The 15,717-nt window shown below is 39.7% G+C and overlaps 1 protein-coding gene across 1 annotated transcript in view; it reads right to left on the reverse strand.

Moving 5' to 3' along the window:
- Positions 1-15,717, reverse strand: part of cpamd8 (C3 and PZP like alpha-2-macroglobulin domain containing 8) — a 40,821-nt gene that overhangs the window by 8,908 nt on the left and 16,196 nt on the right. The window contains exons 25-38 of the mRNA XM_051094177.1: positions 13,567-13,792; positions 13,301-13,477; positions 13,092-13,173; positions 9,020-9,176; positions 8,698-8,772; positions 7,580-7,745; positions 7,409-7,495; positions 7,191-7,327; positions 5,090-5,245; positions 4,783-4,845; positions 4,066-4,313; positions 3,889-3,976; positions 1,008-1,082; positions 724-829 (exon numbers count right to left, since the gene is read on the reverse strand). Coding sequence (XP_050950134.1) covers positions 724-829; positions 1,008-1,082; positions 3,889-3,976; positions 4,066-4,313; positions 4,783-4,845; positions 5,090-5,245; positions 7,191-7,327; positions 7,409-7,495; positions 7,580-7,745; positions 8,698-8,772; positions 9,020-9,176; positions 13,092-13,173; positions 13,301-13,477; positions 13,567-13,792 — 1,843 coding nt within the window. The remainder of the gene's footprint in view (positions 1-723; positions 830-1,007; positions 1,083-3,888; positions 3,977-4,065; positions 4,314-4,782; positions 4,846-5,089; positions 5,246-7,190; positions 7,328-7,408; positions 7,496-7,579; positions 7,746-8,697; positions 8,773-9,019; positions 9,177-13,091; positions 13,174-13,300; positions 13,478-13,566; positions 13,793-15,717) is intronic.

Consider the following 15,717-nt stretch of genomic DNA (forward strand, 5'->3'; position numbering starts at 1 on the left):
AAAAGTCAGAATTGTGAGATAACCTAAAAAAAAAAAAAAACTCAGAAATGCAAACTCGAAAAAGAAAAGTCAGAATTATGAGACATAAACTTGGAAATGCAAGAAAAAAAAGAATTGCAAGATAAACTCAGAATTGTGAGATACAAACTCGGAATTTTAAGAGAAAAGTCAGAATTATAGGATATAAACTCAGAAATGCAAGAAAAAAAAGTCAGAATTGCAAGATAAACTCGGAATTGTGAGAAAAAAGTCAGAATTGTGAGATATAACCTTGGAATTGTGAAAGTCAAAATTGTGAGATACAAACTCGGAATTACAAGAAACTGTCAGAATTGCAAGAAAAGTCAGAATTGCGAGATTAAAACTCGGAATTGTGAGAAAAAAGTGAGAAAGTAAGAAAAACTCACAATTACCTTTTTTAATTATTATTATTATTTTTTTTAAATATGGCTCTGTTAGGTCATTCATGGGCTCGGAACTTGTAATTATGATATTTCTGACTCACAAAGCAACCATAATTTTACTGTCGTTTTGGACATCCTACCAAGATAATACCCTGTTATTCTTTGAAATACCACTTAAATACCGTGGTATCATGGTACTAAATGATTACCATATTCATATACCAAAGTACCATGGTATTACCGTCTAAACAAATACCACTGCTGTACTATGGTGCCAACACAACACTCTTCTGAATGGAATAGAATGCTCCAAACTCACCTGGTTCATAATAGTCATAGACTTTGACCGGCACTGGAGCTGTTTTGCCCACAATATACTCCCTCACGGCATTGAAAGCCACACAGGTCATACACTGACTGGGGATCTGTGGAAAAGACAAGACCCCAGCTGACTTTACAATGACAAATCCTTAATACGCTCCCCTGACAAAACACCTGGAGTTATATGAGACTTTAACCTCAAGTATTTTAACGTACAGCTCTCATGTTTGTAAAAGCGCTGCTAGCGCTACACCAAGCTGCCGTTATGCATGATTAACTCACCTCGTCGAAGTAGAAGAGAACCTTTCGTCCGTCCACTTCATACCTCTTCAGCCCCACTCGCTTATCCAACAACAGCTGGGAACAAAATGATTGCAAAGAAGGATTATCAATGCTAACTTAAAACAGAAAAACTTGCTTCAAGTCACTTCCTACGTCAGTAACAGTTGTACACAAGTAAACATCTGACCGGTTCATTTGACTTTAAGGCGGGAATTCCTCTTCAGCCTCAAACTGTATACCTGACTTCTCAAACCTGCTAGCGGTCATGCTAACAATTCAACTAGACTGCCAATGCTCAGTATCACAGTTGAACTTTTTGCTTGTCATACACTCAGTATGTGAGTATCTGTACAGCCCTTCCTTCCACAAGGCATTTGAAGATGTCATATTTAGTCATTTACTCCATCCTATGTGTGTGTGAGTGAAAAAGAGAAAGGTGGCGAGCGCTCGGACACAGTTTATGAGGGGCCCAGTGTGAGCTGGCGCCACAAGGACACATTCGAACATAAACACACACAAACATACGCAGTATGACTGCAGCCCCAAATAAATGACCAAGAGTGATTTGATTTGTCCAAAAGCCACAGCAGAGAGAGGATTTCAGAAAAAAAGCCTTGCTCGTTAGCGTTGCCAAAATAAAAAGTCTAAAAAAGGAAACTCGCTGCCTTAGGGACCCAAGATTGTTGTCGTAATTAGACATTTATAGCCTCATACGTAAATAACACTGTTGACTTCACCGTCCATTGTAAAAAATATTGATTTTCACTGTGGAATATATGAGAAGCAAACAATCTCCCAAGCATGTCCTCCCCCTTACTATAAATTAAAACAATGAGACATGACGGTGTAAGCAATCTCGCTTCCCATAGCGAAACGAGGAATGTGAACAGCCGGGGTCGTGTAATAAACATGGAGCCAGCCAGAGGTGGCTGTGTAAAGCCAGCTCGTTACTGGCTAATAGCGCTAATGAGACATGTTTCACCGCGGTGAGCTTCGGAGTCGGTTCACGTTATACGGCTCCCGAGGTAGCGTCGGTTTACTAGCGTGGAGGACATGAGGCCTGGGACCTATAACATGACTAATGAGGGACAATCAGTTGACTGGGGACAGCGAAGGTGACCTAAACCAACCTCCAGTTACCCACATACCCCCAGCTGGAGGGGGAGGTGGGGCTGATCGACCCCCCCAACTGAGCATTTCCTGTTCCAGGCTGCTGTTCTGGACATTATGGGCCTGTGGAGGGTCTGTAATCCCAGCTAGAGCTGCCTGACCCTCTCCTCAAAATATTGGATAAGGAAAAAATTCATAGTACAAAAATTAAACAATGCCGATATTACAAAACATAATTAAAGGAACACTCCACTTTTTTTTTTTTTTTGAAAATAGGCTCATTGTCCAACTCCCCTAGAGTTAAACAGTTGAGTTTTACCTTTTTTGTCGAATCCATTCAGCTGATCTCCAGGTCTGGCGGTAGCACTTTTAGCATAGCTTAACCATAGATAATTGAATCTGATTAGACCGTTCGCATCTCGCTCTAAAATGACCAAAGAGTTTCGATATTTTTCCTATTTAAAACTTGACTCTTCTGTAGTTACACTGTGTACAAAGATGGACAGAAAATGAAAAGTTGCGATTTTCTAGGTCGATATGGCTAGGAACTATACTCTCATTTCGGCGTAATAATCAAGGCGCAATATTACGCAGCCGTCAACTCTGCTGGCTGCAACTTAGTGCCGGTCACTTTCAGGTGCTGCGTAATATCATTGCGCCTGCTGCACCCATGGTACGGCAGGAAAGTTCCTTGATTATTACGCTGGAATGAGAGTACAGTTCTAGCCATATCAGCCTAGAAAATCACAACTTTTCATTTTCTGTCAGTCTTAGTACACAAAGTAACTACAGAAGAGTCTAGTTTTAAATAGGAAAAATATCATCATTATATATGGTCATTTTTGAGTGAGATGCTATCAGTCTAATCAGATTCAATGATCTATGCTAAGCTATGCTAAAAGTGCTACCGCCAGACCCGGAGATCGGCTGAATGAATTCAAAAACGGTAAAACTCAACTGTTTAACTCCAGGGGAGTTGGAAAATTAGCCCATTTTCAAAAAATGTGAAGTGTTCCTCTAAAAAGTGTATACAGCGACACCAGCAGGTAAAGCTCTCTCTCGCCTCCCCTGAGCCCATTAAGTTTTAACAGACGCCCTAAAGCATACAGTGAGTTTGGTGGGGGGTAATTGAGAATGAATGGGGGAACATCACATGAGAGGAGGCAATGATATGATTGGATATGACTGGATATATCGGCTGTGATTGGTTCACGCGATAAATCCTGACTCTTGCGTTCGTGTGTGTTCCCCATCCGCGAATCAGTCTGAATGAACAATATAATGGCGTTAATGGGAAGACTCATTTAAGATGGTAAGTAAACAACTCACACACTTAGATATAAACACTTTGTTACATCAAAATAAGACTTAAGCTGGCATGAAAATATGATCTGTGGGAGTTTTTAGTGATTTTCCGACTGTTTCTGTGACCAATATTTAGTCAGTTTTGATGACTGATGATCCGAATATTTCAAAAATAGATAAAAGTTAAAGTTCAGCGTGTGTTTTTATGTTTATGTGTTCGTGAGAGAGTGAAGAGACCGATAAATATTCTGCGCCATATTGCCTTCTTTGAAATGGCCTCCAGATGTAAACTCTGTTCATCTGCCAGGAAGACACATGCAGAGAAGGGGAAAAGGAAAGAGCGAGAAAGATGGACTGTGCTATTACAGAGACACCTTGTCAATCTTGTGTCTATCTTGAATGATGAGAAATGTGAGTGTGATGGGAAGTTCTAGGAGTGAGAATACACAAAAACCAGCAATCTCACCCTTTCCAAACTCTCGATATCTGCACGGAAACCAGACAAAAGAGGGACTTCTAGGACAGCCATGTTGGATGAGCCAGCATGCAGCCACCTGAGGAGGAACCGTTGGAGTTAGAGCATAAACAATACTTTGAAAATCAATCTAAGGTCATCCATTCATGGATTTGTTGATGTTGTTACCTGGTGCAAACCTCCAAAGTAACACGGTAGTCCAGATGGTCTTGGTGGGCCGCAGGGTCCTCGTCGTCTACAGGAGCTCTTCGCTTGCGACTGAGCTCTGATCGGTTATCAGCACGAGAACGGGAACGAGAAGAAGTGTGTCGTGAGGACGGCTGGATGTGATGTTCCTGTCTGGGTTCCTTCAGATCGATTTTAAGTTGAAAGGCAGGCTTAGCCACCGGATCAGGCACATTGTAGGATACATCAATCTGAAGATGGAGACAGGAATTTGATCAATACCATGAGGTCAGAGCACCATGGTTTCATCTGGCAACCCAAAGATTTTCATGCACAGATTCTCTTAAAATTTGCATCTTTTCCTCTAAACAACCTGAGAACAGAACGTTCTAGGTCAGGGTTTTGCTTGTGGCCTAGAATGAGTCTATTGTTTCTGAGGGGCATCTTACCAAAAGAATTTCGAGCAGACCATCCTATCTAGGGGGTAGATTACAGGAGAAAGAACATACCCCTGGCATACAACTGCTTAAGTTTTACCAGATCTTTCCATTCCAAAGGCAGGAATGTGAACATTAGTACTGAATTTCCCCTGGAAAGAGAGCTGGCTGTCACCACGGAGGGATTCGCCTCTAGTTGAGGAGGAGGAGAAGGAGGACGAAGAGTACGATCGTTTATCCGTGGAGAGAATGTGAGATTAGGTTTGCCAGAAACCAACAGTACCTGCATTAGACAGCAGCCTTCTCCTTTAGCGCTGACAAACAGTCCTGTTGGAATGCTGGGTATCTGAACAAAGAGAGAGAGAATGCGAGACTTATCAATCAGATTAACAGCGCAAGTATAAGCAAATACATTAACCGTCTGGCCCCTGTCCAATATCCAAATTACACGCATTTAAACTGACACTGCTAATCACAAAATGGAGTGATGTGCCAAGCAGATGCTGAGAGGAGGGGCGTATCAAGTTCAGGCCCTCACTGAAAATACCTCTCAGACAGTAGAATGTAGAAATGTCAATAGGATTTCGTACCACGGCTTTTTGTAGAATCTTCTTATTGTCCCATTGGAGCTCAAACGTTTCTTGGAAATCCAGATTAGTGGACGCCAGAGATATGGTGAGATTGACCCCACCCACATATGACAGGATGGCGTATTCAGAAAGGGCTTGCAATGCCACACAAGTATCCTGTTTTTGAAAAAACAAAAAAAAGCATATTTAGCCTACGCACTACTGTATTTGCATTTCAGGATTTTTCTCCATAAAGTGGACTACAATGGGGATCAATGGGTTGAAGGTCCAATTTGCAATTTCAGTGCAGCTTCAAAGGCTCTACACAATCCCAGCCAAAGAATAAGGGTCTTATCTAGCAAAATGACCAGTCATTTTCTTCTAGCTCTGCGTCTGAGGCTTAACATATTATGTAATCACTTTGGAAAGGTCACGTGTGACGTAGGCAGAAGTACCGACCCAGTGTTTACAAAGCGAATGTGCAAAGAAAGTCAAACGCCCTTTACAAAAAGGTAAAACAATGTAGGACGATTTTGAAGTTTTAAGTTGACATTTTAAATAAAAGAGTGTTTTCCACCCTACTCTACCTTTTTGAAGTACACAGACAAAGCACTAACCACGCGTGACCTTTCAAATGTGATTACGTAATGCGTGAAGTCACCGAGCATTTGTGGTTAAAAAGTATATACATATTTTAGTGTCAAAATTAGCGTGTTAACGCAAGCGATTAATTTTTTTTAATTTACTGCGTTAATAATATTTAATGCAATTAACGCAAGGGGCGGGGCTAGGTTTGGCTACCCCACCCACAACCACTAAAGAACTGTGTTTATTTAGACGCACAACATAATAACGAGCACGTCAAACGGGAGACTTTTCAGACGCGCGCTCCAACGTCACCTCAGGCGCGAGTCTGGCACCGTGACGAGGAGCTTCACTAGAACATCAGTGAACTACGGTCAGATGAGATGTTGTCTGGTCATATGTCAGTGAAAACGAATCACATTTAAAGCAGTGTCAGATCTGCTTCATGTTCAGTAGCGGCAGTTTTTAAAGTAACAGCAGCCAAAATCCTAATAAACAGCTGCTGTGATATCTGTTAATCAAAGAACAAAATTAAAAAGAGGAAAGCAATAACTTCTGTAGTTTTAAGCTTCATCTTTAATTTAGATTTTAGTGTTTGATAACTTTATTAAATTAGGCTATATTTTCTTGCTGAAGGGCAAAGGTAACTATATGACTGTTATTATAATGGGTTTATGTAAAAGTTTGTTCACTTAAATTAAGTCTAATAAATGTTAAATTGAAAGCTCTCAATTATACTGTAATGTAGCATGGCTATAGTCAATGGTTAAATATTACAGAATATGAGATACTTAATACATTATATATATATATATACACATACACACACAATATGTGATACTTGCTTTCAGTCATAAAAAAAAGATGGCATTCAACAAATATCAAAAATATACTTCCTTTATGTTGTTTCTACATAAATTTGAAGATTGTGCAATTATTGCAATATAAAAGTATAATCAAAAATTGTAATGTTTAGTAAAAAAAAAAAGTGTGATTAATTATTTATATTGTTTTAATCAATTGACACAACTACATTTTTTTTTTTTTTTTAGAAAATGACCAATCGTTTTGAGCTGGGATCATGTAGAATCATTTGAAGCTGCACTGAAACTGCAATTTGGACTTTCAACCCATTGATCCCCATTGAAGTTCACTATATGGAGAGAAGTCCTGAAATATTTTCCTCAAAAACCTTAATTTCTTTTCGACTAAAGAGAGAAAGACATGAACATCCTGGATGACAGTAAATTATCATGAAATTTCTTATTCTACAAGTTATTTACCTATTGTGGCTAATGAATCAGAAGTCTATTTTCTAATACTGAAGGAAATAGCTTACTTTAGTATAAAAAATAAAGTATTTTGCCAATTAGATGAAATAACGATTAAATAATGAGACTTAAAAATCATAGCAAAGTGAAAATTTACATACTGTGGACTGTGTACATACTGAACAATAAGCAGAAGTAGTACACAAACATAATATGAATCTTTTATTCACAACCAAGGACTGAAAAACATAACACAGATTTGTCACCTGAGTTGAGGAAAAACCACCCAGGGCATTTCTTTGTTGCGACAGCCATTTAACTACAGGTAGGGCCGATGCTACATCACCCAGAAGCGTGTAGGTGAGTAGACCATAAGCTGTCATCTCAACTTCAGCTGACACAACTAATAAGGAAAGCAGAAATAAAGTTTAATTCATTGAATATTGTTGGCGAGTTGATTAATTGATTGATGATTGACAGATACCTGATTGAGAGAGTCCATCGCTGAAGCCCATGAACGTGTCTTCATCAGTTACAGTACTGCCAGTAAGACTCCAATGAGTGAAACCATCTGGAAAGACAGTAGAACATTAGAGATCAAGAATATGCTAAGCTTAACCAAACAACTGTTGTTTAATACATGTTAATAAAGTACCTTGGGTGATGGCCATGTGGTTAAGTCGCCGCAGAGCCAATGGAGCGTAAGGACTACGCAGTAAAGTAAGTGCATAAGCAGACAAAGCAGTTGTATATGGGTCATCAGCAGAGTACGTGTTGCTCTCCAAAAACGCTTTAGCCTTAGCCACAGCAACCTTCTCCTCCTTAATAAATAAATGGAAAAAAAAAAAAAAAAAACAGTCAGGGCAATTTATTAGCTGAGAAGAAATATAATTTAGTATGCGTATTTAAACATACTTCTAGGTGTAGAGAAAGATTACCGATCTTAATTCATAGCTTCTTAGCTTTTACTCAGCTAGCAGGTGTTTGAAATACCTTCAGTACAAATCCGTTCCAATCCGTCAGCTTTTCCTTCCTAAGAAATGTACAACCTTGCTAATGATCTTTCATCTGTTTAGCATCAGCGGACTGACTTTTATCTGTACCATATGTCCTTTTTCTCATGGAATCTGGACGCTAGCCCTGAGCAGCCATGCACGCTAATCTGACCGGTATTCTTTTCATTAAGACGATTTGAGAGTGAGAGAAGTGGATCTTTGAAGTGACTCATTTTGAAGGCTGCAATGCTACACATTACCAAAGTGCCACTTCAGAGAGCAGGTGGGCAAGACTTGGCTCCAAACCAAGCTAAGTTTAGTGGGAACTAGTGGGTGCTGGTTTGTTAATGCAGTCTTTGATTGACTGATTTGAATTAGGACTCAAATTTGGGTTTTTTCTTTAATGGCAGTGAATGCATGTTTGCATTAGATGTGCAATGTATAGAAATTGTGACTTGGGTCTTCATGTGCTTTTAATGGAATTGTCAAGGTTGAAGAACGGAATGTAGGCAGGGTGAAAAATTCAAAAGAATTCCATTGTCTCTGCATGTTCTTATCATAAATCTTTAGATTTAGACAGCAAGCTTCCAAATTAGATTACCTATCACAAGGCTGAAAGAAATACTGTTGATTCTTTGCCAGAACATCCATCATCTTACAAACAGGAATGCCCTCTTAACACGGATCCCGGAAATTTGCCGTCTAAGAGACTTCGCCGAGAGGTAGTTTAATGAGACGCAGGATAAACAAGATGTGGAAGATGTAGGAGATCTCTCACCTCAGTTGTAATCCCAGTTTCCATAAGAGCTGCCACCACATACGCAGTCAAGGAGATCTTTCCATGAATCCCACCCTTAAAAGGAATTGGACAGAGCAACTTTCACCGGGGTGATGACAAATAACACCTCTATCCCAGCTTCCTCAGTTTGATGAGAGCTTGTAAACCTGAGGATTGTGGCTTAAACAAACAATGTTCTTACAGAACTAAACTGGTTCTTCTAGGAAAGGATCTGAATCAAGTGTAAACTTATCTTGGTCTATCCTTTCTTGTCACTCAAATCTCAGAGTATTGAACAAAAGGAAGATCTCCATTTATGTACCTGCAGATCTTTGTTGAGTATCCGGCCCACTGCTGGGAATGATCCTTCTTCCTTTTGATGGGTGATCAACCAGGACTTGGCAGCACGTAGTTCTTTAGGATCAATGAAGATGAAGCCACGTGACTGAGCAAATGATTTCAGTACGAACGCAGTCAACCTGGTGGACCACAACAGATACCAACAATGATGTCTTACGCTACGAGTTCATTATAGGCAACTTGTAATCAGTCTTTTCTTGATCTCCAAGTCAAGTATGTTCCTGCATAACTGAAAGCTGCAAAGATGAACTTTGACAGATGCAAGAAACAGCTAATGGAAATGTTGAGTGACTTTGCCTTGTAAATGCTTTCACCTGAGTCAACTGATCCAGGGCTCTACAAACATGCCGACCATGTGCGGATTTGTTTTAACTGCAGCATGGCATGGCATGTCATGACGACATTCCTCAAAGCGGCCAGATGATGACACAAGTGACTTCACTTAAAATAAAGGTCAATAAATAAACAATCCGGGAGTTTTTCTCCAGCATGTGCTTCGGGGATGTCAAGACAAACACCCAAACAACACTACGGAGTCCTTGCAGGCCTGGCCTCGAATGTTATGTTCCCCAAGAGAGGTCGTAAGACTGGAGCATTGAGCCTACAGGAATTTTTATAATGTTAAGTAATATGTGTCAGAGACTTTAATGGCCTGACCCAGGGGATAGGGTCTAGGAGGGTCTGTTCGGATGATATAAAGAGCAGCAAGGTGAAAGGGACGCTCCTGATTCTTCTAGTTAGACTTGCACAAGATGTTCAGTTAGAGCTTTGCAAGGTGCCTTTCTCACAATGTAACCCTTGTAAGAAGTCGCCTTACCTAATGCTTAGGAATGCTCGGAAACCTCTGCCAGGACTCTCAAGGCAAACAGGGCTTTTAAAATGATCCCAAAACATCTGTGGTGAACCACTCCAAGCATGCATAAACAAACTTGAAGAGCTACTAACCTTAAGCATATCATTTTTGTATGTAGTTTTCAAGGCTTCCCAACTACAGAATTTGATCTATATTGCATTAATCTGGGTTTCTTCCTCTATGGATCCCTATTCACTTTTAAAGGAGAAGTTCACTTCCAGAACAAAAATTTACAGATAATTTACTCACCCCTTTGTCATCCAAGATATTTGTGTCTTTCTTTCTTTAGTTGATAAGAAATTATGTTTCTTGAGGAAAATATTTTTGGAATTCTCTCTATATAGTGGAGTTAAATTGTGCCTCCAAGTTTGAACTTCCGAAATGCAGTTTAATTGCAGCTTTAAATGGCTCTAAACGATCCCAGTCGAGGACGAAGGGTCTTATCTAGCAAAACGATCAGTCATTTTCCAAATAAATTGACAATTTATATACTTTTTAACCTCAAGCACTCGTCTTGTCTAGGTCAATACGGTCAATACAGTTAGAGTATGTTGAAAAACTTCCCCATCTTCTAGCATTACAAAGTGATCGTGCAAAGAAAAAGGTTGGGCACCACAGAAGTCCACTATATGGAGAGAAATTCTGGAATGTTTTCCTCAAGAAACAATTTCTTTACGACTGAAGAAAGAAAGACATGAACATCTTGGATGACAAGGGGGTGAGTAAATTATGGTTCTAAAAGTGAACTCCTTTAATATTGAAAAGAGTAGCCAGTATTTTTCACCATAAGTGGTTCAAAGAAGAATGTCAAGCAGGTTTGAACCTACTCCTTTAGTTTTACTTGAACTACGCCTTATTTACTCAAGTTCTGGAGCAGCCTTACTGGAGTTTGGGGGATTGCTGGGGGTTGTAGAGTAGATTACTGCCGCATGTGGCTCACATTGGATCCAGACATGCCGATGCCAGCGAGGGATGCCAGAAGATGGGATGCCAGATCTGGTCCAAGGTCTAAACATCTTTCCTCCACTTTCGAAGGCATCCTCATACATTACGAAACTAAGCTAAAGCTGCACCGACCTTTCAGGCATTCATAAATAAAAGTTTCCACTGTGCTCCAAAACATTAGCTGCTGTTTCCACTGAAGAAGATTAGGTTTGAAGGCCTTGGCATTACTAGGGCACCAAGGCGCTGATGGGGACATTAAATACTTGCTGCACCATTATGGCCAATCTTTTCATTAGGAACCACAATTTCCTGTTCTATCATTCAGCCCAAGCTGGGACATATTAGCCCACCTGGCAATAAATGAACTGTGCTAATAGCTGAAACTGGACCAGAAACAAAAGCTGGGTTGTTTCGGACTTGTAAACATTCTTAGACAAATGTACAATCTGAGAGAGAGTTTGACATCCTCACTGGACCATGTCCCAACAGCTTAAAAATGGAATCCCCCATCAAGTACACCACCTAATGCGGTATTCTTACCTTGCGTCAACACATTTGTTTGTTAACCTGCATCATCTTGACTGTGCAAACATTTTCTCCACTCATATACTGTCTGTCAATGCCGTGTTAAACTTTCCAGAAACTGCAAAAACCGTTGTGGTTCCAAGGATAAGATAAACACTAGCCTGCCATCTAGGCAACTACATTTCTGGATGACTAGTTGACTGGTTAAAATGAGTAGTCAATACAGGAATGAGGGATGACAGGGATCAAGTATGCGCCCTACTTTTTGTGAATCCAATAGCCAGGGCTAACTTCATTTTCCTGTAACTCAGGCTCCTGTGTGTTCAGCGTCAAAACAGGCAATATAGTGGGGGTAGGGGCTGTTGACCTCACAGAGGGCATAGTTAATGATGGCTGTTCTGAACCACGGGAAGAAATCCCCCAAAACAACCAATAAATCTGTACTCCAGTGACTGGAGTCAGGGAGCTTATTAGTAGTTTGTTAATAAGTCTCCAGGGTACAGTCAGTTTGGCATTTTACAATCCATGGCTCTATTAAAAGTCAGACAACCATGCTTAAATAAATGAATCATTTCGGTTTTTTGTGCTAAACAAATATATATCATGAGGACAACATTTTTCTTTGGGTGTTTAAAGGATTAGCTCACTTGCAGAATAAAAATTTCCTGACAATTTACTCACCCCTATGTAATCCAAGATGTTCATGTCTTTCTTTCTTCAGTCGAAAAGAAATTAAGGTTTTTGAGGAAAATATTCTAGGATTTTTCTCCATATAGTGGACTTCAGTGGGATCCAGTGGGCTGACGATCCAAATTGCAGTTTCAATGCAGCTTCAAAGGGCTTGACACAATCCCAGCCAAGGAATAAGGGTCTTATCTAGCGAAACGATCAGTCATTTTCTAAAAAAAAATAAATAGATGTATTATTTTTTAACCACAAAGGCTCGTCTTGCACTAGCTCGACTTCACGCATTATGTAGTCACGTTGGAAAGCTCACACTTGACAGCGTTTACAACACGAATGTGCAGAAAAAGGCAAACGCTCCTTACAAAAATGGTAAAACGATGTCAGATGATTTTGAACTTGGAGGTGAAAATTAGACCTTTTTGAACTGGAGTACACAGATGAAGACGTAGACGCGCTTCACAGAGCTAGTGCGAGATGAGCATTTGTGGTTAAAAAGTATTTACATTTTTATTTTTTTAAGAAAATGACCAATTGTTTTGCTAGATAAGACCCTTATTTCTCAGCTGGGATTGTGTAAAGTACTTTGAAGCTGAATTGAAACTGCAATTTGGACTTTCAACTCATCAATTTAAGTCCACTATATGGAGAAAAATCCTGAAATGATTTCCTCAAAAACCTTAATTTCTTCTCAACTGAAGGAAGAAAGCCATGAACATTTTGGATAATATGGGGGTGAGCAAATTGTCAGGAAATTTTTTTTTAGAACACAAAAATTTCATGCTTTCACCCTGAGGTTTATATTTCTATAATAAATCAAGTAGAGTAGCAGGGTGTGTCAATTCAAAACATGATGTGTAGAAAACTAAAGAAACATGGATGTTTCTGAAGTTCACCTGTCTCTGACTGGAGATGGAGGGTTAAACAAAGGACATACTAGAAACAAAAACATGGTTTACAATATTGCAATTAAAGCCAACTTCTGAGCAGACACGGCATGTACAGACTTCAAACAGTAAAAGCTTACCACATGCTTCCGGAGGAATCTCTTTCCCCAAAGGCACTGTAGGAACCATCCTGCCTCTTGTATGTCAGTTGCCTCTGATAACCTGCCAGGTACATTGGAAGACCCAAGGCATTGTTTGCACTGCGTTCGCACAGACCTTCAATCACTTTAAAATTATTCTTCAGAAGATTAATAATCTAGAAAATGCAAAAGCATGTTTTGTCTTGTACCTTGCAGTAGGTAGTCAGTGGCCTCTGCCTCCACTTCTGGGCTGAGCTGATGGGTTTTCTGAAGGTACTTCAGCACAAAGACGTTCGGAGCAAAGTGGATCATGTTCTGCTCTCCACAACCAAAGGGGAGTCTAAGAAGCTTGTCGAGATTTTTGAGGGTCGGACCCATAACATCACCTGGGACATAAAAGATTGTCACAATAGCAATTGCATGTTTAACTTAAACCTTTTAGATAAAGTTGTCTACACCATAAAATCATACTCACCAATCATGGCGGCGGTGGCTCTCTCTGAGCCTGGCACCACATTGTGTGGGACTCCAAGAGTGAAGGCCTCATTGTGGTTCTCATCTGCATCTTCTTTGCGCCAGATCCTAAACTCACCTACAGAACCCCAGCCAGTGGAGAAACCAATATGCCGCACCTGAGCCGGGAGTGGTCCGGCCCACTGGAGAATTAGGGTCTCGCTGGACGGCTCTAGGCCGTGCCCCACCTATCATCAGAAAGATTATGCAACCATAAAACCAGACTATAGTGATAAGCTGGTCTACAAGCTACACTGTAAAAAACAATTTGTTGAGTCAACTTAAAATAATTTGTTACCTGGCTGCCTTAAAATTTTAAGTTCAGTCAACTCCAAAAAAGTTTATTTAACTTGAAATGTTAAGTTATGCTAAGTGACAACTTAGATATTTGAGTTGATTCAACTTAAAATTGTAAGGCAGCTGGGTTACTTACACAGCTTTTAAGTTTAACAAACACAAATATCTAAGTTGTTACTTAGTACAACTTAACATTTCAAGTTGACTAAACTTATTTGAGTTGACTAACCTTAAAATTTTAAGGCAGCAGGGTAACAAATTATTTTAAGCTGACTCAACAAATTGTGTTTTTTGTTTTTTACACTGTAGGTGAAGATGGTTTGTATGGCCTTTCTAGATCAACCCTTCAAAAGGGTTTTAGATACTTTTCAACTGGAAGACCAGCTGATCAGCATCTAAACTGAGAAGCATTGCGCAGGTGTTTTGTATTTGCTTTTAGAGCTTGTGAAAATTAAAACCTTATTCCAAATTTTTCCTTTTTGGAAACACCCTTACAAAATGATGAACTGATCTGTGCATGACATGGTGGAGATATGCATGTGCTCATTCAGAGGAAACCAAGCAAGTATGACTACACTTTAATTCAATAATAACAGCAACATGGAAACCAATTAAGTTCTACTCAAAAAGCAGTTTGATGAATACTGCATTTAACAAGCACAGGGGGCTCATTAAAAAAAAAAAAAAAAAAATACAATTGCCAAGTCTTGGCAAAAGCTACCCACATCACCTTAAACCTACATAGACCCAGTTTGAAATTTCCCATTGACACACAGTCTCCCTTAATATTATCAAGATCTGTCATTGTATATATTAGACCATATACAATGGAACATGACTCAACATCCAATGATGAAAATAGGTCACTTTCAAAACAAATCTACCCCAAGCTATAAACAAATAAGTGTACAGTGCTACATGTTTCTATGCCAGCAAGAGCTAGTCAATGGTCATAAATCACTGGGTCTTTGCAGTGGCATTAGCCAGTAGGATATGACCTCATTAGTATTCACTGTTGGGGAGCAACTAACTAAACATAGCGACATTACAAACACAACTACATTTTTCAATAGCATGACAGTAGCTGAGCGGTTCTGAAAATGGTGTGGCCAGTTTTCCAGTAACAGGCTAGAAATCTAAAATATTCCTAAAAACTTTATTCGATTAGCATCCCAGATATTTACCAAATGGATTTTTGATATTTATAAATGTTCCTGAATTGCGCTCTAATAAAGTGATTTGTAACTCAGCAAAACTTTGTTCCCTACCGAAGCAAAAATTCGTAAGTGTCTCTATTGCAGTGATCCGAACAAACCTGCTCAGTTTGATGACAGCGACCCCTTATGGTCCTAAAAATTAGATCAATCTGCTGATAACGTCCTATAGTTTGACCTTAAGTCACATCCTCAAATGCCTCATGTGCTTTCAGATGTAGCAGCATTTCTACACAGAGCCATAGTTCACTGAAAAGCTATGCAAACAGCTGTCATTATTGCAAACGATTTCTTTCAATTTCATAATTGCGCAATTAAATCGTCTGCGATATTGAACGCAATATAGTGTAGCTTTTCAGTAAACTATGGCTCTGTGTACTAAATGCTGCTCCATCTGAAAGCACCCGCTGGAGATTTACTGCTGATTACACAAGCGTCTTCACTGAAAAAATGTGCATGACAATCGTCTTCGCTTAATAGTGCAGCCCTAATATCAGGGGTGTCCAAACTCAGCCCTGGACAGGGTTGCCAGGTTGTTACAACAAAACCCACCCATTTGCTACTCAAAACTAGCCCAAAACTAGCCCAGTTTCATTTTGGAT

The sequence above is a fragment of the Labeo rohita genome, chromosome 22, assembly GCF_022985175.1.
Source record: "Labeo rohita strain BAU-BD-2019 chromosome 22, IGBB_LRoh.1.0, whole genome shotgun sequence".
Lineage (NCBI taxonomy): Eukaryota > Metazoa > Chordata > Actinopteri > Cypriniformes > Cyprinidae > Labeo > Labeo rohita.